The sequence below is a fragment of the Hyaena hyaena genome, unplaced genomic scaffold, assembly GCF_003009895.1.
Source record: "Hyaena hyaena isolate Hyena2069 unplaced genomic scaffold, ASM300989v1 scaffold_322, whole genome shotgun sequence".
NCBI classification, from domain to species: domain Eukaryota; kingdom Metazoa; phylum Chordata; class Mammalia; order Carnivora; family Hyaenidae; genus Hyaena; species Hyaena hyaena.
In genome coordinates this window covers 1,499,611-1,527,212 of record NW_024080954.1, presented here as the reverse complement: position 1 = coordinate 1,527,212, position 27,602 = coordinate 1,499,611, and the positions used below count along the sequence as shown (strand labels likewise).

General features: G+C 39.6%; 1 protein-coding gene and 1 pseudogene across 1 annotated transcript; one reads left to right on the top strand and one right to left on the bottom strand.

The window, feature by feature from the left end:
- Positions 1 to 431: 431 nt before the first annotated feature.
- CGAS (cyclic GMP-AMP synthase) lies at positions 432 to 26,931 on the top strand. Its single transcript, XM_039248930.1, has 5 exons — positions 432 to 1,266; positions 8,881 to 9,100; positions 14,975 to 15,211; positions 22,286 to 22,388; positions 25,623 to 26,931. The coding sequence occupies exons 1-5, from the start codon at positions 637 to 639 to the stop codon at positions 25,972 to 25,974; spliced, it is 1,542 nt and encodes a 513-aa protein (XP_039104861.1). The 5' UTR covers positions 432 to 636; the 3' UTR covers positions 25,975 to 26,931.
- Positions 9,410 to 9,498, bottom strand: LOC120242951 (annotated as a pseudogene).
- Positions 26,932 to 27,602: the final 671 nt, after the last annotated feature.

Sequence of the window (27,602 nt, the reverse complement as noted above, 5' to 3'; positions counted from 1 at the left end):
TTGAAAATTTCCTATTTCTCATTATTAAACATTTTTCATTACCCTTACTTAAACTTACATTTAAAAAGTTTCTCTCAGGGCACCTAGGTGGCTCAATCGGTTAAGTGTTTGTTTGACTTTGGCTCAGGTCATGATCTTACCGTTTGTGAATTCAGATCCCCCCTTTTCTCTGCCCCTCCCCTTCTGGTTCCCTCTCTCTCTCTCTCAAAAATAAACTTAAATAATTTTATTAATAAAAAATAATAAAAATAAAAGTTTCTCTGTCATCTTCAATGTGCAACAAGGTCTGCAGTTCTCCAAAATTCTTTAAGGCAGTGAGCGAGCAAATCTATCAAACTTCGTTTCAAAGTTCCGGAAAGTTTTTCTGCTTCCCTCTGGTTTCGTGCGCTTCCTGCCCAGCCACGTCGCACGTCGCCTGTCCCGCAGGGTGAGAAAGTTAGCATCTCTCTCAGCACGGCGGGCGGGGCGTAGGTCCCCTAGAACTCCCAGCGTTCACCCTGGGTGCGTGCTCCCCGCCCTTTTCCCTGCCTTCCCGCCAGATATTTAAGTTTCATTTCTCGCTCTGCCGGCTTCTCCTTCCTCGGCCTTTTCGCGAAGCCGACGCTCCCTGCTTTCGCCGAGTAGAGAGCGCCAGCCATGGATCCCCGGCGCGGAAAGGCCCCTCGGACAGCTTCAAAGGCCAGGGCGGCTACCTCCAAGGCTTCGGCTCAGGGAGTTAAGGGCCCCCGGCAGGAGCCCAGCGAATCTTCGTCCGCCACTGGGGCTGCCCGGCCCAACGCACGGAAGCGCGGCGGCGTCGGGGCCTCAGGATCCCTGCGGAACGGCACTCCGGGCTCCCCGGAGAGACTGCAGGTCCGCGCGCGGGGCGCCCGCGCCAGAAAGGCGCCTCTGGACGCCGAGGACGCGGTGGAGGGGCAGGCGGTTGCGGCGCCGAAGCTGGAGTCTCCGGCGGCGGGGCCGTCCCTCCCCAGGGCTAGTTCTCGCCGGAGGAGCGGCGCGCGCGCCGCCGGGGAGCGAAGACCCCCGCCAGAGCCCACGGAGGGCCCCGGCCTTGGCCCGCTGGTTTCAGCCCCGGGGGCGGCACCCGGCGCCTGGAATCCCCGAGCGGTGCTAGAAAAATTGAGGCTGAGGCGCCAGGAAATCTCATTGGCGGCGGACACTGTGAACGGGGTGGTGGACCGCCTGCTGCGAAGCTTGAAGCGCGGTGATTCCGAGTTCAAAGATGTCGCGCTGCTGCGCACCGGAAGCTACTATGAGCATGTGAAGGTGAGCCGCCCAGCGCCCCCCCTCCGGTTCCCGGAGGCTCCCTGGGTCCGACTCCCTCGTCCCTGCCCCCAGCCTGTCGAATAGTCCCAACTCGCACGGTCCCTCACTTCCCTTAGTAAGTAACTCAGACTCCTGTTCTTTTGTGCCCTGTGACATAGTTCTGTCTAGAAAGAGGAACAGTTCCTCGTTTCTCCATCTATACATCCAACGAACATACAGCTTGGTTGCCAGCTATTGTCAAGACACTTGCTATTGAGGGAATTCAAATATATAGATGCATTCATGCAAGCAGATTTGTACTGAGTTTCTGTGCCAGTGCTATATTTGGTGTTGCCTAGTCAAATTCTGACGTGGACAATTAGGAGTGGTCTGCAAAAAATTCCACAAAATTAGTGTATCTAAGAACATTTTTCCTATGGGAAAAACACCTTCCAGCCTCTCCTCCCTGCCGGCTTCCTCTCTTCCCGATTTCTTATCCAGGTGTTATGGGAAGCTCACAGCGAGTGACGTTCTTTAAAAATTAAGAGAAAGGGGCGCCTGGGTGGCTCAGTCGGTTAAGCGTCCGACGTCAGCTCAGGTCATGATCTCACGGTTCGTGGGTTCAAGCCCCGCATCGGCTCTGTGCTGACAGCCAGCTCAGAGCCTGGAGCCTGTTTCAGATTCTGTGTCTCCCTCTCTCTCTGGCCCTCCCCTGCTCACGCTGCCTCTCTCTCTCTCTCTCTCTCTCAAAGTAATAAATAAATAAATAAATAAAGACTCTAGTTTAAAAAAAAGAAAAAAGATAAAGAAAATTAAGAGAAAATCTCCTACAGATACTAAAAAACATACTCCCTAAATACACATTCATATGTGTTTTTAAGCATGTATTCCACAGTTCCATTTGTTTGTGTGTGGCCGAGTTATCTTCATTCCAGTATGAATTGAAGATTTGGGAACAGGTTCCTGACTGGAGTTTGTTTCCTGACCAGTGGCAGATTTCTAATTGTGTTTTGACCTAAGCTATCAGGTTTTCAGAGCTGTGCTATGCACCTCCATTAGACCTGTAAAAGATCTTTGGAGTAGCATGAATAGAAGCAGAGGCTGAGAATATTTCCTTATTAGGTAATCGTAATTTATTTTAGAGTTATGCATTGGCTTTGTTCAATTAACTGCTCTCCAGAGGTAGATGATTGTTAAACTCTAGATTTAGGGTTTTAGGATTATAAACTGTTAAAATAGCAGTCCAAATATTATGCATCTTTGTATCTCTAAGCCTTAACACATAGCAAGCATTCAAGCAAATGCCACCTGGTAGCTTTCAGTGAAATTAGCCTTTCATATATTTTTTGTTTTGACTACCATCTAGATTTTAAGCTCCATTGTCACGGAACATTTTACACAAATTGCAGCCTAAACAGCTGCTCATTACATTGGTGTGGACTCAGTGATGTTTTTGTTTATTGTCAAAAAGACAATGTATGTATCAGTCTTTGAATCTTAAACTCTTGTAGCCTGAGGACTGTATAATTCAATCTAAAAGTTTTTTGAAAGCCAAGTGAGCAAAACTTTAATTACATTGTCTTAAGTATGATTCTTATTCTCCTTCTCTTTCTTTTCTTATTCTTCAGAAAGAGCTAGAGCAGGGGAGGGGCAGAGAGAGGGAGGAGAGAGTATCCCAAGCAGGCTCCGCATTGTCAGCCTGGAGCTGGTCTCGGGGCTTGAACTCCAGAACCTTGAGATCATCACCTGAGCCAAAATCAAGAGTCAGTTGCTTAACCGATTGAGCCACCCAGGTGCCCAATTAAGTATGATTCTTACTGCATAAGTATCTATCAGTTCAATTATATGTATGTAATAGTAAGACTTTTTAAAAGGGATTATTTTAGGGAGAGTGTGCATGCATGGGGGAGGGACAGAGAGGGAGACAGGATCTGAAGCAGACTGTATTGACACCAGAGAGCCTGATGTGGGGCATGAACCCATGAACCATGAGGACATGACCTGAGCTGCAGTCTGTTGTTTAACTGACTGAACCACCCAGGCAGAATGAGACGTTTAAAGAACAGATTCCAATCAGAACAAGTCTCTCTCTCCCTCTCTCTCTAAGTAAGCTCTATAACCCCATGGGGCTTAAACTCAGGACCCTGAGCTAAGAGTCCAGTACCCAACCGACTGAGCCAGCCAGGCACCTCAATTTTTTTAAAAAAAAATTATTTAAGTAATCCCTACACCCAGTGTGGGGGCTTGAACTTACAACCTCAGATCAAGAGTCATATGCTCTTATTGACTGAGCCAGCCTGGTTTGCATAAAAATTCAATAAAGGCATCTGCATAAGTAAGTTTTATTACTCCTTTTCTGATCCTGCACTGATGGAAGAAATGGAATGAAATTGATTTTTAAAAAACTGATTATAAAATATATACATATTCATTGTAGAGTTGATTTGCTGCCTGGCTCTAGCAGTTAATCCTCTAGCAGGCTCCCATGCTGTTCCCACCCAAATACCACTTTTGTCAGCCTTTTCCATATTCACCCCTTTTCTGTGACGATGTCCTTGGGAAATTAGGAAAAGGATAAAGAAGAGCAATATTATTCCTGTTAATCTTATTCACTGTTATCATTTTGGTGTATTTTCTTCTGTTATGCATACACTGGGATTTCAAAATTGGATTCCAAACTCTTTCTAATTGCTAAAAAGGATAGACATGAGATACATTTCTTAGTATCTTATTTAGCTGGTTGCATATTGACACATACTTATTCATATATTTTGTTGTAATATTGTCAATTTCTAGATGAAAATTTGGAAGATTTCTTATAGAAATTCTCCATGTCATTGCCCTTCTATAATATTCTCTTTGCTTCTTTGCATTTTACTAAGTATATAGTTTGGGCTGAGTGAAAGTTGTATAGAAATCAAGTAATTGTAGTGGTTTTAGCCAGTGGTACATTAACCAGTAAAGAAATAACTATAGCCACATGCAACAACATGAATGAATCTTACAATTCATTGTAAGAGGGGTAAAGGAACACATAAAGCCCATGTAACAAAGCAGGAAAAAGAAACAAAATACATAAGATCAGAAAAGGAGTAATAAAACTTACTTATGCAGATGCCTTTATTGAATTTTTGTGCAAACTATTAGAAATACAGTTGACCCTTGAACAACACAAGGACTAGGGGCACCAACCCTTCCCCACCCATGCAGTCAAAAGTCTATATATAACTTCTGACACCCCCAAAAACTTAGCTACTAAGAGCCTACTGTGGACTGGAAGCCTTTTTGATGAACAGTATGAGTAATACATACTTTGTATGTTACATGTATTTATATACTGTATTTTACAATAAGGTAAGAAAAGAAATGATAAGGAAGTCGTGAGGAAGACACAATTCATTTACAATACTGTACTACAAAAGAAAAAGTGTATAAGTGGACCCACTGAGTTCAAATCTGTGTTGCTCAACTGTTATCAGTGAATTTAGCAGGGTTACTGGATACAGTAAAGTCAGTAAACAGAAATCAAAGTACTTCAATATTCTAACCACAAAAGTGCAAATGAAATGTAAAAGTGTCATTTACAATAGCATCAAGAACATCAAATATTTAGGAATAACTCTTGCTAAAGATGATAAAAATTTCAAAACATTGCTGAGTAAATTTGAAAACTGACTAAATAAATGGATATCCATATCATGTTCAGGTTTCCTCAAGTTGATCTATACAGATTCAATGCAATTCAGTCAGAAGCCCATCAATTTTTTTGTTTAAATTGACAAGCCAATTATAAGATTTATGTGGAAATGCAGAGGACCTAGAACAGCAAAGGCAGTTCTAAAGGAGAAAATGTTGGAGGATTTACCCTACCAAGGAGAAACACGTACTATAAAACTACCCTAATTAAGCAGTTGTTATTGGTACAGTGATAGATAAATAGTCCAGTTGAGTAGAAAGTTCAGGAACAGACCTGCATATATAATTCAGTTCAGTACAAAACATATGCAGTAGTGTAATTCAGTGGGAGAAAGGATGATTTTTTTCAGTAATCAGTATTGGATCAATTGTGTATACCTGACACCCATCTACTACACATGATACACAAAAATTAATTCAAGATATATAACAGGGCACCTGGGTAGCTCAGTTGGTTAAGCATCCAACTTTGGCTCAGGTCATGATCTCACTGTTCATGACTTCAAGCCCCACGTTGGGCTCTGTGCTGACAGCTCAGAGCCTGGAGCCTGCTTGGGATTCTGTGTCTCCTTCTCTCTCTGCCCTTACCCACTCATTCTCTCTCTCTGTCTCTCTCTTTCAGAAATAAATAAACATTAAAACATTTTTTAAAAAGATATATAATAAACCTAAAGATGAAAGGTAGAACAACAACAAAGCTTCTAGAAGAAAGCATAGAAGACTATCTTCATAATAATAGGATATACAAATATTTCTTAAACAGAACACTAAAATTGCTAACCATAACAATAGATAAATTTGACTTCATTAGAATTAAGAACGTCTGCTCATTAAAAAATACCATTGAGGGGCGCCTGGGTGGCTTAGTCGGTTGAGCGTCTGACTTTCGCTTAGGTCATGATCTCGCGGTTTGTGGGTTCGAGCCCCGCGTCGGGCTCTGTGCTGACTGCTCAGAGCCTGGAACCTGCTTCAGATTCTGTATCTCCTTGTCTCTCTGACCCTCCCCTGCTCACGCTGTCTCTCTCTCTGCTAGAAATGAATAAAACATTAAAAAAAAAAAAATACCATTAAGAGGATGAAAATGCAAGCCACAAACTGGGAGAAGATACTCTCAGTATGTACATTTGACAAAGGACTTGGATACAAATCAATAAGAAAAAAATAGACAAACCAATTTAAAATTGGGCAAAAACCTTGAAAAAATGCTTTAGTGTATAATCCAAATAACAATAAACACAAAAGGTGTTCAACATGGTTAATCATCGGGTAAATTTAAATTAAAACCAGCATGCGATTCTACTACACATGTATCTGCTAGGATGGCTAAAATTTTTAAAGACTTGACAATTTCATCTTGGAGAAGATGTGGGGCAACTGAAACTCCCTTACCTTGATAAAGGAAGGATATGTTGGTACAACCCTTTTAGAAAAATTGAAATTTTCTTCTAAAGACATGCTTATCTGGTGGTCCAGCAGTTCAGCTAGGCATATATACAATAGAAAGGAGTACTTCTGTCCACCAAAAAGCATATATAAGAATGCTTAGAACAGCTTTGTAATAGTTAAAAACTGGAAATGATCCAAATACTCAACAACAGAATAAGTAAGTGTATTGTGATAAATTGCATTAATTCAATGGAATACTGCATAAGATGAAAAAGAACAAACTACATATACACATACCAATATGAGTAAATCTCATAAACGTTAAATGGAAGAAGTCAGATGTAATAGAGTACGTTTTATATGATTCAGTTTATATGTTGTTTCCAAGCAGGTGAACCTAGTCTATGGTGTTAGAACAGTAGCTACTGTTCGTGGAGGGTTCCTGAGAGGGAATGGGAGTGAGAGAACCCTCTATGCTCTGTAGATGAGAGCAGGGTAGTGCCCACAGAGGTTACTGGCTCATTTTGGGATTCAGCCATTTTTCTTGAATAAATCCTCTCTGGATTCTTGCAAGTCTCTGATTAATTTGCCAACCTGAAAAAGTTGAATTGACTACTTCTGCCCATGTTCTTGTTGCTTTCATGGAAGAGTGGATTTTCAGAGGCTCTTAATTCATTCCCACTGATGTCACTCCTAAGTATTTGACCCTCATATTATACCCTAGTCATGTTAGGCTGTCAGAACAAAAATACTGTAAACTGAGTGGCTTAAACAACACAAATTTAATTTCTCAGAGTTCTGGAGGTCCAAGATCAGAGCGCCAGCATGGTTAGTTTTTGGTGGGGACTCTCTTCCTGGCTTACAGACAACCACCTTCTCCCTGTATCCTCATTCTGTTCCTTATGTGTGGACAGTGAAAAAGGGATCTCCCTCCTTCGCCTCCTTTTCCAGCTCCTCTGAAGGTCACCAATCCTATTAGATTAGAACCCTACCCTCATAATCTCATTTAACCTTAACTAACTTCTAAAAGCCATGTATCCAAGTCTCCAACTCACATTTCGGGCTAGGCTTCAATATATTAATTTTGGGAGGACACAATTCAGTATACAGGATAGTACATCTCAATTTGGACTAGGCACATGGTCACTAGACTTATAGGTACCTTCTTGAACAGTACAGTCCAATAGCTGTACTTGAAGCATGCTCTTGACTAATGAAAGATTTGTGGCTTTTTCAATTTTATTTATTTATTATTATTTTTTTTAAACGTGCATTTATTGGGGCACCTGGGTGGCTCAGTCGGTTAAGCATCCGACTTCAGCTCCGGTTACGATCTCATGGTTCATGGGTTCAAGCCCTGCGTCAGGCTCTGTGCTGACAGCTCAGAGCCTGGAGCCTGCTTTGGATTCTGTGTCTCCCTCTCTCTCTGTCCCTCCCCCACTCATGCTCTGTCTCCCAAAAATAAATAAACATTACAAAAAACCTTATGAAATAAATAAAATGTGCATTTATTTTGAGAGAGAGAGAAAATACGTACATGTGTGCATGTGAGAGGGACAGAGAGAAAGGGAGAGAGAGAATATCCCAAGCAGGCTCTGAGCTGTTAGCAAAGAGCCCAATATGGGGCTCCATCCCACAAACCATGACATCATGACCAAGACGAAATCAAGACACTAATGCTTAACCAGCTGAGCCACCCAGGCTCCCCTGTGGTTTTTAAATTTTTATTTTATTTTATTTTATTATTTTATTTTATTTATTTTATTTTATTTATTTTATTTTATTTTATTTTATTTTATTTCAGAGAGAGCACACGAGTTGGGGAGACAGGCAAAGGGAGAAAGAGAGAGGGAATCTTAATGTGGGGCTCAATCCCATGACCCTGGGATCATGACCTGAGCTGAAATCAAGAGTCAATTGCTCAACCAGCTAAGCCACCCACATGCCCCTTTGCAGCATATTTAATATAAGAAAAATGATCATTTATTATAATTGCTGATTCATTTATTATTGTGAGGATGAAAAAGATTCTTTGAAGCTCCTAAAATGCTGTTGTTAAAGACAGTAATGCAGTGCATGAATCAGAGCTCTCACTCACTTGGGTGACCAGAAGCTATAACAAGATGGCCTTTGCTCAACTAGCCAGCACGTGGCTACACACATTTTTTTTAGACCATTGGGACAAGATGGTGGCTGCAGTGTGTATCTTGTCACATAAAAGATAGCATTTAAAGGTTTTTAATTTTATTAAGCTGTAAATTCAGAAAAAAACTGGTACAGATTGTAAGACTTGCACAATATCCTTTAAAATTGTTCTAAATTATGAAAATAATGCATACTCTTGGTTTTAAAAAAGGGTATGGAACCTACCAACCAAAGCAACAATACTCTTCTGGCTCTACCAGTCACATTCCCAGAGAATATAATTATTAGGGATCTCACTTTTCAAAGTAAGGGTTTAAGTGGAAATTTCAAGAAAAAAATTGTGTTGTTTGGAAAATATTCACAAGCAAGGGTTTTTTTGTTTTTGTTTTTGTTTTTACTATTTTTTAGGTTTCTGCTCCTAATGAATTTGATATTATGTTCAAACTGGGGGTCCCCAGAATTCAGCTAGAAGAGTATCGCAACAGTGGTGCATATTACTTTGTGAAGTTCAAAAGAAATCCTAAAGGAAATCCTCTGAGTCCGTTTTTAGAAGGGGAAATATTATCAGCTTCTAAGATGCTGTGCAAGTTTAGGAAAATCATTAAGAAAGAAATTGAAGACATTGAAGGTAAGATTTTTGACTTTTGATTCTCTTTTGAAAACTATTTTGAGAGGGGGGAAGAGAGAGAGAGAGCACATTCATGTGTGCGCACAGGGAAGGGGCAGAGAGAAAGAGAGAGAGAATCACAGGCTTCACATGGAGCCTGACTCAGGGCTTGATCTCAAAAACTGTGAGATCATGACCTGAGCTGAAACCAGAGTTGGACACTCAACCAACTAAGCCACCCAGGTGCCCCTTGGCTTTTGATTCTTAAAGGTCTAACCTTACCTACTAATTGCCAATGTACACTTCTCTCCTGATCTTCCCCCACCACCACATTAGACAAGTAAAGTGCCTTCTTCATAACAGGGTTTGAGGGAGGGACATGTCACAGCGGCTGGAACACCCAGTCATCACTAAAGGATCCTCTCCTGCTCTTGACCTCCCTGCAGCAGACTGTTAACCACTTGCTCCTAGAAACAACTTTGCTCTTGATTATAGTTACTACATTTTCTTGGTGTTCTTCCTAAAGGTTGATTTGTTCTATTTTGGTTTCCAGTGGATATTCTCTGATTGGCTGCCTGTGCCACTGGGTACATGTGATTGCATGAAATCTCTGGGATCCCCTCTTGAAGCTTGTAAACACAAATTGCATTAAGTGCTCTGAAGAGAATGAACTGGGTGAAGTAGTAGCAACTGGGCTGGAGTAAGACCCCAAGGCAGGAAAGAGGTTGGCAAGCTTAAAGAACAAAAAGAGGCCTATGTGGACAAGTGGAAGAGTGACATGAAACACAGTTGAAAAGGTGGCCAGGAGCCAGACTGTGCAAGGACTTATAGATCCTGGACTGATACCATGTTCATTGAGAGGTCAGGTTTTAACTAGGGAATGATGATTTGCTTTGTATTTTTAAAAGCTTACTCTGGCTTCTCTGGAGAAGATATTATAAAAAGGCAAATAAGGAAAAGGAAAGAAAAACATTGAAGTAATTCAGATGAAAGATAGTGGTGGCTTTGGTGGATGTAGGAATGGAGAGAAACAGATAGATCCAAGCTGTGCTTACTTCTGGATTAAGTTTAGAGGTTCAAGAGGATTGAATTAAAGAAGGGCTCCTGGTTTCTGACTGAGCACCTCTGTGGATTGATTGTGTGATTTTCTAAGATGGGAAGGATTGAGGAGAAATGTATTTTGGGGTATGAATTAGGAGTTTTTGGCTTTGGATATTTTAAGTTAGAGATTCCTGTGATACGTTGAAGTGAGTGTATCAAGTCTGTAATTGGATATGGGTTTGAAGCTCAGAGGATATGTTTGGGTTGTATGTAAACATATAAATGGCATTGGCAATGGACGAGACCCCATAGGCAGAAAGCATTGATTGATTTATTCGCGAATCAGTATTAATTGACCATCTAATGTGGCAGATGTTCTAGGTGTTTGGGATGTAGTAATGATGAAGTAATAGTATATTATATTAGAATAAAATTATATTATTATAGTAGAAGTATATTAGAATAGAATATAGTAAATAGATGAAGATCCTCACCCTTCTGTACCTTAGTTATGTAAGGGCAGACATATAATTCATAACAAATGGAAAACATAATTGTCCTAACTACCAGAAAGTATTAAGTCCTATGTTGAAAAGTGTTGAGGCATAGGATGGGGGAGGGGAGTTGCAGTGTTAAGTAGAATGGTAAGAAGAGGACTCCATTAGACGTTGGGAAGAAGAGGAGGGGCTCTTTTGCAGTGTTTTGCAGAACGAGTGCTCAGTGTGTAGAGTGCTACTGACATTTGGAAAACCACTGGATTTGGTCTTCAGTTTTGTGGGGGTTGTTGGTAACTTGGACTTAGCAATTTCGATGGGGTCATGAGCATGCAAGAGAGAAAGGGCAGGGATGCAGTAGAAACATCATGTGTAGGCATATCTTTACAAAGTTTCAGCTGTAAAAAACGTAGAAAGATGGGTAAGTGTGGGGAAGAGGCAGGTTGGGGTCAAGAGAGAGGTATATTTTAGAATGAGAGATACTGGGGCGCCTGGGTGGCTCAGTTGGTTAAGCATCTGACTTTGGCTCAGGTCATGATCTCATGGTTCGTGGGTTCGAGCCCTGCGTCAGGTTCTGTGCTGACAGCTAGGTCAGAGCCTAGAGCCTGCTTCAGATTCTGTATCTCTTTCTCTCTCTGACCCTCCCCTGCTCATGCTGTCTCTCTATCTCTCTCAGAAATAAATAAAAACATTAAAAAAAATTTAGAATGAGAGACACTGGAATCTTTGTATAGACAGGAATAATCCAGTAGGGAGGGGGCAGCACTGATGCAGGAGAGAGGCAACAGTTGAAGAAATAGGTGCTTAAGAAGGTAAGAAGGAAGGAATCCAGACACCATGTGCAGGAGTAGCCTTTGAAAGGTGGGTGTACACTTTCTCAGTAGTAATAGGAGGGTAGAAGGGTATAATGAGTAAGAAATGGGTAGTTTTGCAGATCTAGTAATAGCAAAATGAGGGCATTCTGCAGGATTTTCTCCTTGTCCTCTGTCTTCTCTCTCACTATGGTCCCTTCCATAAGCCTTATCGGGGAGTAGTCTTTATTGCTTATATACCTCCCAGTCCCAAAGCCGGTATCTCTCATCTAGGGGCACTGAATTTTTGACCACCAAAGCCATCTGCCCAGTGGCCACCTCCTGTTGGGTGTTCCCCAAACACCTAGAGCTCAGTGTGTCTAAAATGAAATACATCAGGGGCGCCTAGGTGGCTCAGTTGGTTGAGTGTCCAACTTTGGCTCAGGTCATGATCTCGCAGTTCATGAGTTCAAGCCCCACGTTGGGCTCTGTGCTCACAGCTCGGAGCCTGGAGCCTGCTTCGGATCCTGTGTCTCCCTCTCTCTGCCCTTCCTCTGCTCATGCTCTGTCTCTCTCAAAAATAAATAAAACATTAAAAATTTTTTAATTAAAAATAAAAATAAATAAAAATGAAATAACATCTCACCCCAATCACTTTCTTCCTTCTGCATATTCCATATTGAAGAATCAAATCAACATCAATCATTTCCCAGGCCAAAATCCTGGGATGGCATTCTAGAATTCTATCTTCTTTCTTACCTTACAGATTTAGTCCATCTACTAGTTCTGCTGCTTTGAACCTCTTTAATTCCTCTTACTTCTGTTACTTGTGTCTTTAAACAAAAATACAAACTCTGTATACTGTTGACTTTTGAACAACAGGGCAGTTACGGGCACCACCCCACATAGTTGAAAATCTATGTATAGTACACATAATAATCTATATATAACTTAACAAATAATACACAAAATAGTCTGTGTATAACTTAACAAAACTTAACTACCAAGAGCTTACTAATAAGTAAACAGTTGATTAACACACATTTTGTATATGTCTTATATACTACATTCTTACAATAAAGTAAGCTAGAGAAAAGAAAATGGTAAGAAAATCAAAAGTGATGACTACATCAAAATAAAAAAGTTTCTGCAGGGTGAAGAAAATAATCAACAGAACTAAAAGGCAACCTACAGAATGGGAAAAGATAGTTGCAAATGGCATATCTGATAAAGGGTTAGTATCCAAAATATATAAAGTACTTAACACCCAAAAAACAAATAATCCAGTTAATAATGGGCAAAAGACATGAACAGACATTTCTTCTAAGAAGACATGCAGATGGCCAACTGACACATGAAAAGATGTTCATCATCACTTACCATCAGGGAAATGCAAATCAAAACTACAATGAGATATCACCTCACACCTATCAAAATGACTAAAATCAAAAACACAAGAAACAACAGTTGTTGGCGAGGATGTGGAGGAAAAGGAACTCTCTTGCACTGTTGGTGGGAATGCCAACTGATGCTGCCACTCTGTAACAGTATAGAAGTTCCTCAGAAAGTTAAAAATAGAACAACCCTATACTCTAGAAATTGCAATACTGGGTATTTACCCAAATAATACAAAAACATTAATTTAAAGTGATACCTGCGCCCCTAAGTTTATAGCAACATTAATTACAATAGCTAAGAAATGGAAGCAGCCCAAGTGTCTACTGATTGATGAATGGATAAAGAAGATGTGTTCTATATACACAATGGAATATTATTCGGCCATAAAAAATGAAATATTGCCATTTGCAATGACATGATGGAGCTACAGAGTATTATTTTGCGTGAAATAAGTCAGAGAAAGACAAATACCATATGATTTCACTCATATGTAATTTAAGAAACAAAACAAAGGAGCAAAAAGTGACACACCAGAGTACTAACCACTATATGATCACAACCAAGGAACAAAGTGACAAAAAGAGAGAGGCAGACCAAGAAACAGATTCTTGTTTTCTCTATTTTTTCCTTTTTAAAAATATTTATTGAGAGAGAGAGCATGCATGAGGGAGGAGCAGAAAGAGGGAGAGAGAATCCCAAGAAGGCTCCACTCTCAGCATAGAGCGGGAGCCAGGGCTCAATCCAGTGACCATAAGATCATGACCTGAGCTGAAATCAAGAGTTGAATACCTAACTGACTGAGCCACCCAGGCACCCCCAAGAAACAGACTCTTAACTATAGAGAACAAATTGATGGTTACCAGAAAGGAGGTCAGTAGGGGGATGGGTTAAATAGGTGATGGGAATTAAGGATGCACTTGTTGTGATGAGCACTAGGTGTTGTGTGGAAGCATTGAATCACCATATTGCATATCTGAAACTAATATTACACTGTATGTTAACTAACTGAAATTTAAAAACTTTAATAAAAGAAAATCATAAGGAAGAGAAAATACATTTGCAGTGCTGTACTGTATTTACTAAAAAAATTCTGCATAAGTGGACCTGCACAGTTCAGGCCCTGTTGTTCAAAAGTCAACTGTATTTAAGGTGTACAACATGATGTTTTAATGCACATATACATGGTGAAATGATTTCAGCAGTCATGCACATGAACTTATCTTCTCACATAGTTGCCTTTTCTCTGTGTGGTGAGAGTACCTGAAATCTACTTTCTTGGCTCCTTTCTAGTATACAATGTAGTAGGATTAATGACAGTCATTGTGAAGTACATCAGATCTCTGTACATACTCGCCCTACATAACTGTAACTCTGTAACTTTTGACTAACATCTCCCCATTTCTCCCCACTCCCCAACCCTGGTAACCCCCTGTTAACCACCATCCTACCTTCTGCTTCTATGTAGTCTACTTTTTTTGATTCCACATTTAAGTGAGGTCATACAATATTTGCTTTTCTGTGTCTGGCTTATTTCACTTAGCATAATGCCCTCTAGTTTCATCCATGTTGTCACAAATGGCAAGATATTCACTTGTTAAGGCCAGATATTCACATGATATTCCATGGCATGTATATACCACAATTTCTATATTCATTCATCCATCCATGGACACTGAAGTTGTTCCATGTCTTGGCTGTTATGAATAATGCTGTAGTGAATGTGGATTGCTCCCCACATCTTCATGCCCAGTGCCTCTGTGGTGCCACAGGCACACACCCCCTGTGTCGGGCTATTGCTGTGTTCTTCTCGATTGCCTGTCACCTCTCTCCCATTCATCTCATCTCTTCTCCAGGAGTCCCTCCAAAATGCCATCCATAAATTTAAGTTAAACGTTAATCACAGCACTCCCAAAGCCCACAGTCTTCATGGGCTCCTCATGATTTATACCAGACAGAATCTTGACAGTGCTTCCCCATGGTAGGTATCGATAAATATTGGTGATATGAGGAAAAATACTTCTTTGTGGGGTCAGTTTCACTTTAGAACTAATCTGCACCTTACACTTAGCACTTTATAGATCTGCAATTATAGATGTATTATTTTCCCTGTATTTTCAACGAAAATTGGATTGATAAATGCTGTCTTCCCTTTTATGTTTAAACTGATACAGATGTCATTGTCGAGAAGAAGAAGAAAGGGAGCCCTGCCATAACGCTTCTTTTTAGAAAACCTAAAGAAATATCTGTGGATATAATCCTGGCTTTGGAAGTAAACACCAGCTGGCCTGCTAGTACCAAGGAAGGCCTGCCTATCGAGCACTGGCTTGGAACAAAAGTTAGAACCCGTCTAAGACAGCAGCCATTTTACCTGGTACCCAAGAATGCAAAGGAAGGAAATGGCTTTCAAGGTATCTTGAATATGAAGGTTAAGTTAAAAACATATAAAAGAGTTGTCTGTGGTTTCTTTCTCTTTTTTTAAGTAAGCTCTATGCCCAGCATGGGGCTTGAACCTCCCACCTGTGTTCAAGATTTACCTGCTATAATGACTGAAGCAGCCAGGTGCCTCAAGGGCTGTTAATATACTAGGGCAGTGTAACCAGTGCTGTTGGCATTTCAAGAGCCACCAGATTAAATAGACTATAAGAGGGGTGCCTGGGTGGCTCAGTCGGTTAAGCGTCTGACTTCGGCTCAGGTCATGATCTCATGGTTCATGGGTTCGAGCCCTGCATCAGGCTCTGGGATGACAGCTAGCTCAAAGCCTGGAGCCTGCTTCGGATTCTGTGTCTCCTTCTCTCTCTGACCCTCCCCTGCTCACACTGTCTCTCTCTCTCTCAGAAATAAATAAAACATTAAAAAAAAAAAAAGAAATAGACTATAAGATGGGAATTGGGTGAGAAACAGAATTGAAAAGGGCATAGTTGTAGTAATAATGTCAAATAACTTGGCTTCAAAATATCATCTCACCCACATTTGAAGTTTATTTTTTGTTTGTTTGTTTTCAATAGAGAAAGGCAGTACTGGCCTTGGAGTCAGACTGCCCTTGATCTGAATCCTGAGGCTTCTTCTCTTACTAGGTGTGTGATCTTGGGCTAGTTAACCAAGCCTCTCAAAGCTACCTGAAAGTTCATGGGAAGAGAAAAAATGAGACAGTTTATGTAAAATCCCTAGTTCATGGGGCACCTGGGTGGCTCAGTCGGTTGAGTATCTAACTTTGGCTCAGGTCGTGATCTCACGGTTCTTTTTATGAGTTTAAGCCCCACATGGGCTCACTGCGCTAAAGCCAGAGTTTGCTTTGGATCCTCTATCCCTCTTCTCTGACCCAACCCCATATATTTAATAAACATTAAAAAAACAATAAAATCCCTATTTCAGCATAAAGCATTTCTATATTATTTTTTTTAATGTTTTATTTATTTCTAGGAGAGAGAGAGACAGCGCGAGCAGGGGAGGGTCAGAGAGAGAGGGAGTTACAGACTGAAACAGGCTCCAGGCTCTGAGCTGGCAGTCAGCACAGAGCCCGACGCGGGGCTCGAACCCACGAACCACGAGATCATGACCTAAGTGAAAGTCGGATGATTAACTGACTAAGCCACCCAGGCGCCCCAGCATTTCTATATTATTAATGCTATCAGAGTCTAGACTCTCATTCCCAGCCATACTTCTTTCCTTCTGTCTTCTTCCCCTTCCACTGGTCCTCATGCAGCTAGCAGACCTTTGCAGCCTCAGCTACAGTTAGTCTTCTTACCTGTGTACTCTGGCCTCACCGGTAAGGACAGGTTTTCAGATGGTGATCTTGGGTAACATTCAGGTTCTGAGTTAGTATGCAGGTAAAACATTCAAGGCTGAGGTAGTCTACAGATAAAACAACTAAAATCAGGTTAGCTGATTATTTTATTTTTCTCTTATAAATTAAGGACTTTTGGTACCTAGTGATGCTGGATTCCAGGGAATCACGAAACATGTGAACCATGTTACAAATTAATATTTTGAACAAATTCTGGAATTCATCGATCATGATTAATTTGATGGCTTATGTTTTGTGGACGCATGATAGCTTTTTATATTGCGCATATAGAGGAGTTGTTTTCTGCAGGAAAAGTTGTTTGTTAGAGGATATCACATATATCATTATTCATAATTTTATAAAAGCAACATAGCTTTCCGTAAAGAGGAGTTGCACTGCTGGATAATTTCTAGAATAGCTGCCCCAAGAAACCCTTACCTATGTGATACAGAAATCTTAACAGGACCCGTACCACCCTCTTATTGGGCTGCTACTGACCGTTGTGGGCAAGACTGGAAGACAAATCAGATTAGAGATGAGAGAGTCCTTCAGTGGCCCCGTGGCTCTACAAAGGGCAATGTGATTGGGTAGTTTGTCACATCCTTGCATAAAGATGAAAATGGAGGCTGGTGATGGGTGCTCAGCTGACCTTTGCTCTCTGTTACCCTTGGCTGTTTTCCTTTTATCATTTCAGATTATCTGTGATCAGGCAGGGATACCCCTCAACCCCCGTCTCTCTGTATCTGAAGGACCGAACACAGGGGCATGTTAGCAGTGAAAATATTCATACTAGATTGCAGACATGTGTAACACCTATTTTAGTTTTTCTCTTTCCAAACATTTTACTGTAAATTTTCTGACCTTACAAGCTACATTTTAAAAGTATGATTTGTTTGGTTTTTACTTATAGATTTTTAATAATTTAAAAAATCTTTCTACCTGTTTCAAAATAATACCAGCATTGTTATCAAGAGTCTAATTAAAAAAAAAAAAACTTTAAGATTTTTTGTAGTTCTTTTGTTCTTAAGATAAAAGGACAGTCAAAATACCAAGCTTAAATCCACCTGAAAGAATTTTTCCAGTTGGTTAATCTACCCAACTCAAAATAGTTAGGTTGGTTTGTTTCATTATGGTTTTAAATTTTAGATGCTAGATTTTCAATTTTGATTTAATTTTGTCTCATAAGTGTATATATATATATATAATATAAGGTATTATATTATTTTATAATGTATTATTATATATATTATAATTATAATATAATATAAGTGTATATATATATATATATATATATATATAAGGCATTCACATGGTTCCAAAGTCAAAGCGACAGAAAAAGGAATTCCTGGAGGACCACGGCTTCCATTCATGTTTGCTCTACACTGTTCTCTCCTTCCCTGATTGGAAACCCTCTTTATTGTTTTTGGTTTACCTTTCATGTAAGTAAATCCATACCTTTATCTTTTAAGATAAAAAGTACACCTTCCTTTTTTCAGTTAGTAAGATATTTTGAATATAGAGCTATGGCTCTATATAAAGGTAGCACTCATTTCTTTTGTCAGTCTGTTTTTACAGCTGGTCAAGGAGTAAATCCATATATAATTTTGCTGGACATTGCCAAGATCTCCCCCAGAGGGATTGCACAATTTGCCTTCCTACAGCCATGTATGAGAATACCTATTTCACTCTCAGCCTTAGCAACAAAACTCCTTAAACTTTGAAATTTTTGCCAATTATTCAGAGTGAGAAATGAAATCTCAATGTAGTTTTTAAAAATAAACTTTTAACTTTAAAACAGTTTTAGATTTGCAGGAAAATTGAAAAGATAGTACTGAGTTCCTATATACTCCATACCTATTTCCTTATTTTTAACATCTTACATCAATATGCTACATTGCCGCAATTAATGAGCAAATATTGATAATAGTGTTGTTAACTAAAGTCCATACTTAACTCTAATATTCTTAGTTTTTACCTAATGTCTCTTTTCCTGTTCCAGGACCCCGTGTAGGGCACCACATTACATTTAGTCATCGTGTCATCTTAGGCTCCTCTTAACTGTAACAGTTTCTCAGTCTTTCCTTATTTTTGATGCCCTTGATGATTTTGAGGAGCACCAGTCAGGTATTTTGTAGAATGTCCCTCATTTGATAGGTGTCTGATATCTTCTTGTGATTAAACTGGAGTTCTGGGTTTTGGGGCAAAAGACAACAGAGGTAATGCCATTCTTATCACATCTTATCAAGGGCACATGCCACGAATGTGACATAGCATGGTTGTTGTTGACCTTGATCACCTGGCTGTTATAAGCCATTTGTCAGGTTTCTCCACTCTTACTCCTTTCCCCCTTTTTCATACTGTTCTATTTGGAAAGAAGTCACTGTGCACAATTCACTCTTAAGAATTGGGGATTTGGGGCACCTGGGTGGCTCAGTAAGTAAGCATCTGACTTTGGCGCAAATCATGATCTCACGGTTCAAGGTTTCAAGCCCCACATCAGGCTCTGTGCTGATAGCACGACCCTGCTTTGGATTCTCTGAATCCCTCTCTCACTCTCTCTTTCCCTCCCTTGTCTCCTCCCTCCCCAATAAATAAATAAACATTAAGAAAAAAAAAGAATGGGAAAGTTATGCTCCACCTTTTTAGAGCACAGTATTCACATAAATTATTTGGAATTCTTCCTCATGGGAGATTTGTCTCTTTCCCCCATTTATTTATTTACTTAAGCAGTCATATCAGTAAGAACTCATGGGCATTGTTTTTATGTTAAGCTATAATCCAGTACCACTTAATTTTATTGTTTAAATTGTTCCAGCTTTTGCCTTTGAGAGCTCTTCCAGTTGGTTCCTGTATCCCTTGACATACTCCGCCATAGTTGGGTGTGGGGTTCAGCACTAATTCACTTTCTTTCTGGTAACTACAAAAGACTCCAGGCTCATCTAGCATATTTCCTGCCAAAGTCCTAGAATCAGCCATTTTTCCAAGGAACCCTGGATCCTTTTATTGGGAAATGTACTAGAAACCAAGATCTGGGTACTATGCATGCTCTGCTTCTAGAGTGTCATACACTCAGCTAAAAGAGCAAGGAAATACATAAACATATGTGACCCCAGTGTGTACATATAGCTGTAAATATTTCTATGTGTAATCACCTGTCTTTATATAAATTATACATGCCTACATACTGATGTCTCTAACTATAATCCATTACCACGTGGATTATTCTAAATTTCTCTCCTTGCTATCAGTTACCTCTCCTTACAACAGTGAAAACCCTGGCTCCCAGCATCTGTCACCTATTAACTGTTCAGTTCCAGTATATATATTTTCAGAATTGTAAACCCATTTTCATGTGGAAGCAATTATCAACTGGAATACAGAGGTTATGTACAATTTCTTTTGCCTTCAGTCTTTTAGATGACATTTCCAAAGTAACTTACTTTGCTTCCACCTTCCTCCTTCAGGGAGGTTTTTTGCTTCTATACCTGCCCCTTTCAAGGAGGTTGTTTCATACATTTGTAATACAGTTAGAGTCCCTTCTGCTGGTCTGCATTATTTCCTGGGCTTACTTGGCCTCTAGTGACTTTTTAAAGTTATCATACTTCAAGGTTCACTGTGCTATAGAGTTCTGATTTTGACAAATGAATTGTATCATGTATCTGCCCTTACATAATAGCTTCATTGCCTTAAAGAGCCCCCTGTGCTTCATTTATTCAACCTCTGGCAACCAGTGATCTGCTTACCATCTGTATAGATTTGCCTTTTCCAGAATGATATAAGTGGATTTCATAAATGGATTTATATGGTAATGAGCACCCTTAGCCCAGTGCTACCTTTTCCATATATTCATTGTCTACATATTGTGTAGCTATTACTAAACTCTTTATTCTGTCAAATTAAACCTTTGTCTGGGGGCACCTGGGTGGCTCAGTCGGTTGAGCATCCAACTTTGGCTCAGGTCATGATCTTGTGGTTTCTGAGTTTGAGCCCTAAGTCGTCAGGCTCTGTGCTGACAGCTTGGAGCCTGGAGCCTGCTTTGGATTCTCTGTTTTCCCCTCTTTCCTTCTGCTCCATCCCTGCTTGCTCTCTGTCTCACTCTGTCCCTCAAAAATGAATAAACGTTTAAAAAAAAAAAAAAAACACCTCTGTCCTTGGGCTATACCATACTGCCATACATAATGTAGCTTTATAAGGCTTGATATCTGGTAGAGCAAATTCTCCCACTTCCAGAGTGTTTTAGATATTCCTAAGTCTTGGTATTTTCATTAAAATTTTGGTATCCTCTTTTCAAGTACCACAAAAACATTTTTTTAAAATTTTGATTGTGAGTACATTGAATCTATAGATAAATCTGAGGAGACTTGATATAGTATAATAATGAGTCTTCCAATCCATGTATAGGGTGAACATCTCCATTTATTTAGATTTCCTCTAATACTTCTCAGTGAAGTTTTAGAATTTTCTGTCAAAGTTTTGTGTATATTTTGCTAGATTTACTCATAGGCAGTTGTAACTTTTTATTATGAAAAGTTTTAAACCAATAGGAAAGTAGACTGAAGAACATATTGAATTTACATATACCTGTCACCCAGCCTCTTTTGTATTTTCTACCTACACAATTATGTCATCATCTGTGAACAATAATAGCTTTGTTTCTCCCTTTCCCATGCTATGTCCCTGTTTTTCCTCCCTCAGTGTGCTTGTTAGGATAGCCAGTGCATGCTGAACGGAAATGGGGATAACCAGTATCCTATCTTCCTAATTTCAAAAGAAAAACTTCAACTTTTTACCTTATATTTATCATGTCACTCTTTTTTTCCTCTCTTAAATCTACTCTACCTTTGCTGAGAGAGGTTTTTTATTTAAATTACAAATATTAAATTTTAAGGGTGCCTGGGTGGCTCAGTCGGGAACACGTCCAACTTCAGCTCAGGTCATGATCTCACAGTTCATGAGTTCGAGCCCCACGTTGGGCTCTGTGGTGACAGCTCAGAGCCTGGAGCCTGCTTTGGATTCTGTGTCTCTCTCTCTGCCCCTCCCCTGTTCTCTCTTTCAAAAATTAACATTTAAAATATACATTAAATTTTATTAGCTGCATTTTCTGCCATTATTGAGATGATCATATGTTTTTCCTTTATTCTGTTAGTGAGACAGTATATTGATTAATTTTTAAAGTACAAATCATATTTCTGGCATAAAAACAACTAGATAATACGATAGAACAAATGTAAAAGAGTTAGCCATGGGTAAACTCTAGAAGCCGGGGGAAGTCCATTCTATTCTTATATAAACTCCCCCAACGAAAAGTTTCTCTCATGGAAATGTTCCCTAGTTCATTTTACATGAATACCAAAACTTACAAGGATGGCCAAAAAAATAAAAAATTTGAATCAGTTTTCAGATTATTATTGAAACAAAATATTAACAAACTGAATTTAGCAATTTATAAAAGGTAATACATACATCTTGTCATACTAACTGTATTATGCTCCCCTCCATTTTTTCTATTTCAGCTCATTTGCTTCAGATCACTTGTTTTAATATGTAATTACATTATTCATTTTTGGTCTGTCTCCTTTTAGAAATCTTCCAGAGTGATATTTTAATGAAGGAAATCACTTAAGGATTGTGTTGTTTATATTTGGATGCTTTTGGTAAAGTGCTTTTCTTTTTTTTTTTTTTTTTTGTGGAAATTAAGAAGAAACATGGCGACTATCCTTCTCTCATATTGAAAAGGACATTTTGAAAAGTCATGGACAATCTAAAACCTGCTGTGAAATTAATGGAGTGAAATGTTGCAGGTAACTTCCTTATTTTGTTAAATGGCAGATTACCAATGGAATGTTTAATTCTTTGTTAATTTCATAGCTCCAAACTGAAGATGCTCATTGTTGAGGTGAGTCCTGGGGGCAGTGCATGGCTGGCTTGACCCTGGAGTATTATCTCAAGGGTGAGCATGAAACCAGGGAAGCCAGATCTAAGGGACCGAGGAAATAGTGTTAGAAGGCAAGGCCAGGGAGCATAAGTCCTGAACCTGAATCAGTTGTATGAAGTAGGACAGAGTAAGAGGATATAAACATTCGCCATGGCTAGCCATGACAATTGGATGTGTTTTAATAGTCTGGTTGCTTTAAGGTAATAAGCATTAATGTCACATAGTGGTAGGAGACCAAAGAATCACTCTTATTGGATACTGGTGCTTGATTTAAGATGGTTTATTTGTGGTGAAGGCCAGGGACTGACTAGCTATACTTGAAACAACACTAAGAGATAGGTAATTATTTTTCCTGTTAACATATGTACCTTTAGGAGCTGAGATTGAAAAGAAATAATTTGAGTTTAAAGTTGTGTAGTAGATGGGGCGCCTGGATGGCTCAGTCGGTTAAGCGTCTGACTTAGGCTCAGGTCATGGTCTCGCTGTTCATGGGTTCGAGTCCCCTGTCGGGCTCTGTACTGACAGCCAGCTCAGAACCTGGAGCCTGTTTCAGATTCTGTGTCTCTCTCTCTCTGACCCTCCCTTGCTCATGCTGTCTTTCTCTTTCTCTCTCAGAAATAAATAAAACATTAAAAAAATTTTTTTAATTAAAAACTTTAAAAAGTTAAGTTGTCTAGTAGAAGGATCACAAAAGTTGAAAGGTCAAAGAATGCCCCACATGCAACCACAGGAAGTTAATGCTTTGAAACAGGCATTAAGAAAAATGTAGGGACGCCTGGGTGGCTCAGTCAGTTGAGTGTCCGACTTCGGAGGTCATGATCTCCAGGTTCATGAGTTCGAGCCCTGTGTCAGGCTCTGTGCTGACAGCTAGCCTAGAGCCTGGAGCCTGTTTCAGATTCTGTGTCTCCCTGTCTTTCTGCCTCTCCCCCACTTGTGCTCTTCTCTATCTCAAAAATAATAAACCATAAAAAAATTTTTAAAAGCAAAATGTATTTCTTGGGGTGCCTAGGTGGCTCAGTCAGTTAATTAAATGACATCAGCTCAGGTCATGATCTCACAGTTCATGGGTTCAAGCCCCACATCAGACTCTGTGCTGAAAACTCAGAGCCTAGAGCCCGCTTCAGATTCTGTGTCTCCCTCTCTCTCTCACTGTCTCTTTGCCCTTCCCCCACTAGTACTCTGTCTCTGTCTTTCAAAAAAAAATAAATGTTAAAAAATGTTTAAAAAAAAAGAAAAGATTAAATGTCCAACTTCAGCTCAAGTCATAATCTCACAGTTTGTGGGTTCAAGCCCTTTGTCTGTCTCTGTGCTGACAGCTCAGAGCCTGAAGCCTGCTTTGGATTCTGTGTGTGTGTATCTCTCTCTCTGTCTCTCTTTATTTTTATTTTTCTATTTTTTTTAATGTTTTATTTATTTCTAGGGGAGAGAGAGAGAGAGAGAGCATGAGCAGGGGATGGTCAGAGAGAGAGGGAGTCACAGACTGAAACAGGCTCCAGGCTCCGAGCTGGCAGTCAGCACAGGGCCCGACGCGGGGCTCGAACCCACGAACCGCGAGATCATGACCTGAGCGAAAGTCGGACGCTTAACCGACTAAGCCACCCAGGCGCCCCTACATTTATTTATTTTTAAAGAGAGACAGAGATGGGGCCCCTACATTTATTTATTTTTAAAGAGAGACAGAGATGGGGCCCCTACATTTATTTATATTTAAAGAGAGACAGAGATGGGGCGCCTGGGTGGCTTAGTCGGTTAAGCGTCCGACTTTCGCTTAGGTCATGATCTCGCGGTTCGTGGGTTCGAGCCCCGCGTCGGGCCCTGTGCTGACTGCCAGCTCGGAGCCTGGAGCCTGTTTCAGTCTGTGACTCCCTCTCTCTCTGACCATCCCCTGCTCATGCTCTCTCTCTCTCTCTCTCCCCCCTAGAAATAAATAAAACATTAAAAAAAAATTAAAAAAAAATAAATGTAAATTTAAAAAAAGAAAAATATATTCCCTTTTTTATTTTTTAAGCTTAAAACATTGTTTTAAGTTTATTTATTTATTTTGAGACAGAGAGAGCAGCGGAGTGGCACAGAGAGGGAAAGAGAATCCCAGGCAGACTCCACATCATCAGCATGGAGCCCAGTGTGGGGCTCAAACCCACAAATATGAGATCATGACCTATGCCAAAACCACAAGTCAGGTGCTTAACCAACTGAGCCACCCACCCAAGTGTTCCCCACCTTTTTAAGTTTTATTTAAGTAATTTCTATACCCATGTGGGGCTTGAACTCATGTCCCCAAGATTAAGAACTGTACCCCCCTCTGACTAGCCAGCCAGGAACCCCCCTAAAATATACATTTCCAGTAAGGCTAAATAGTTTTATAAACATTAAATTTTGTCAGCTACTAAATAACTGGATGAATAATTAAATATTTGCAGCTTAGTAAGACAAAATCATTTTGTAAAAATCATTTATTATTTAAGTAGGCTGTATGCCCAACATGAGACTTGAACTCATGACCCTGAGATCAAGTCACATGCTCTACATATTGAGCCAACCATCTCCCATTCTGTAAAAATTACAATGAGATTTTTCTAGGTACTAAATGACTGGATGAATAAATATCTGCCAGTTTCATATGGTTGAATTCATCCTGATAGGATAATATATTTAAGCTAAAAATAAGGAGGGAATAAAATGTTTTTGAAACTTCAGAGCATATATTTGAAAACATAATCAGGTTTTAGAATTGCCTATAATTATATTTATATATCTTCATTGTTTTTTTGTATTTTTATATTTTACAACATCTGTATTGTTTACTCTATCTTTTTTTTAATGTTTATGTATTTTTGAAAGAGAGCAAGCAGGGGAGGGGCAGAAGATCTGAAGCAGGCTCTGTGTGACAGCAGAGAGCCTGATGTGGGGCTTGAACTCATGAACTGTGAGATCATGATGTGAGCCAGAGTTGGACACTTAACTGAGTGACCCAAGCTCCCCTGTTTATAGTATATTTTTTCCTGAAACAGCTGAAAGCTTTTTGGGGAATGAAGCAGGTTTGGGGAATAAAGCAGGTTGTAATAAATAAAAATAAGTGGTTTTCTTTTTTATTCGACAGGAAAGATTGTCTAAAACTAATGAAATATCTTTTAGAACAATTGAAAATAAAGTTTGAAAAACGAAAGGAACTGGAAGAATTCTGCTCTTACCATGTGAAAACCGCCTTCTTTCATGTATGTACTCAGGAGTCACAAGACAGTCACTGGCACACCAGAGACCTGGAGCTCTGCTTTGATGACTGTGTGACATACTTTCTTCAGTGCCTCAAGATAGAACATCTCGAGCATTACTTTATTCCTGGATTTAATCTATTCTCTCGGGACCAAATAGACAAAATAAGTAAAGAATTTCTGTCACAGGAAATTGAATATGAAAGGAACAATGGATTTCCAGTTTTTCATAAATGTTGAAATTATATTTTTAAAAAGAATCAATTAGAGTTTATAATATTGAAAGAAATTTATCACATCAGTGATTATTTAAAATGAATATAAATCATTTAATCCTCTGTTGTCCTAATGAATTCTAATCAGTATAAACAGATTGATTATCCTAGGAAAGAGATTAGTCAGGGAATAAGAAGCAGGAGTGTTTACAATCTAAGAAAACTTTACCAGACTGGAATGAAAAGGACAAAATACATATCGCCTGAATTAAATTCATCAAGCATTTACTAACACCACTTCCCACCTAGCACAAATGTGTGGAAGGTTGCAAGAGACAACATTAGAAATGATCATTGCTTCCATTAAAATGGTAATTTGTTCAATGTTCAAATATATTTAGAAGCAATGTCCTGTCACATGCCAGAATCAGTAAGAAGGAAATGAAAAGATAAGTTCTACATCATCTCTGCATGTCCTAGGAAATCTATGTCATAACAAAATATAGAATAATACACAGGTAAATATAAAACATGCAACTTACTTTAATTTTTAGTAACACTTTTATATGTATTTCTGAAAAGGTAATAAATGCACATGTCCAATAGTCAGAGAAACAGGTACTTCCAAACCTGATATTTCCAAATGTTACCCTTTGTCCTCTGTGCTCACACAGCATTCAACTTAGAAGTAGCCACTGTTTGTTAACTTTTTCCTATTTGTATATTTTGCACATTTTCTACTGGCAATTTTACTATATTCTCAATTTTTGTACAAATTCTTATAGTTAGGATACTTAGGCATTGTTGGTTGTCTGTGTAACAAATAACTTGTCCCCTTGTGTGGAGTGTCTTTAGCATTTTTGGTGTCATTTAGTAAACAAAGTTTTAAAATTTTAATGTAGTTGAATGAATCAGTCTTCTCCTTTATAGTCAGTCTGTGCATTTTATAGATCCCGTTTAACAACCTACTACATTTGAACATACTAAGAAAGATTAGACATTTGGAGGAGAGTTTTAGGCACAGTGAATGCTAAATAAAAACTAACGTGTCCAAGAAAAGTCTGATTTGATAATATGGCGCAGCTGTAGTTATATGTGAAGTTAAAGTTAGGAGGATAAAGAAACAAGCTGACTGCCTGTTTATAAGGCGATAGTGAGGTGGCGGGGTTGGATTCTATAATTTTTTTAATTTTTTATTTGAGAGAGACAGCGTGAGCAGGGGAGGGTCAGAGAGAGGGAGACACAGAATCTGAAGACAGGCTCCAGGCTCCAAGCTGGCTGTCAGCACAGAGCCCGTTGGAGGGCTCGAATCCACGAACCGTGAGATCATGAACTGAGCTGAAGTCTGATGCTTAACCGACTGAGCCACCCAGGCGCCCCGGATACTAATTTCTTATTGCTGCATAACAAGTTATCACAATTTTAGTGGCTTAAAACACATTATCTCAGTGTTTGTGGGTCACGATTCTGAGCATGGCTTTGCACGGGGCCTCAAGGCCATAATCAAGGTGTCACCTGGGGCTGCTGTCTCACTTGGGGCCAGACGGAGAAGGAGCCACCTTTGATGGCAGTATTTATGTCCTTGCAGTGATAAAGCTGCAGCCAGAGGTTGCCCTTAGCTGCCTTTGGTTCCTCACCATGTGAGCCTCCCAG

Bases quoted from the DNA above. Each gene is read 5' to 3' on its own strand.
- CGAS (XM_039248930.1), top strand. From the start codon at position 637: ATGGATCCCCGGCGCGGAAAGGCCCCTCGGACAGCTTCAAAGGCCAGG. The intron at 9,101-14,974 runs GTAAGATTTTTG...AAACTGATACAG, and splicing joins AGAAATTGAAGACATTGAAG to ATGTCATTGTCGAGAAGAAG. The intron at 15,212-22,285 runs GTATCTTGAATA...GTGGAAATTAAG, and splicing joins GGAAGGAAATGGCTTTCAAG to AAGAAACATGGCGACTATCC.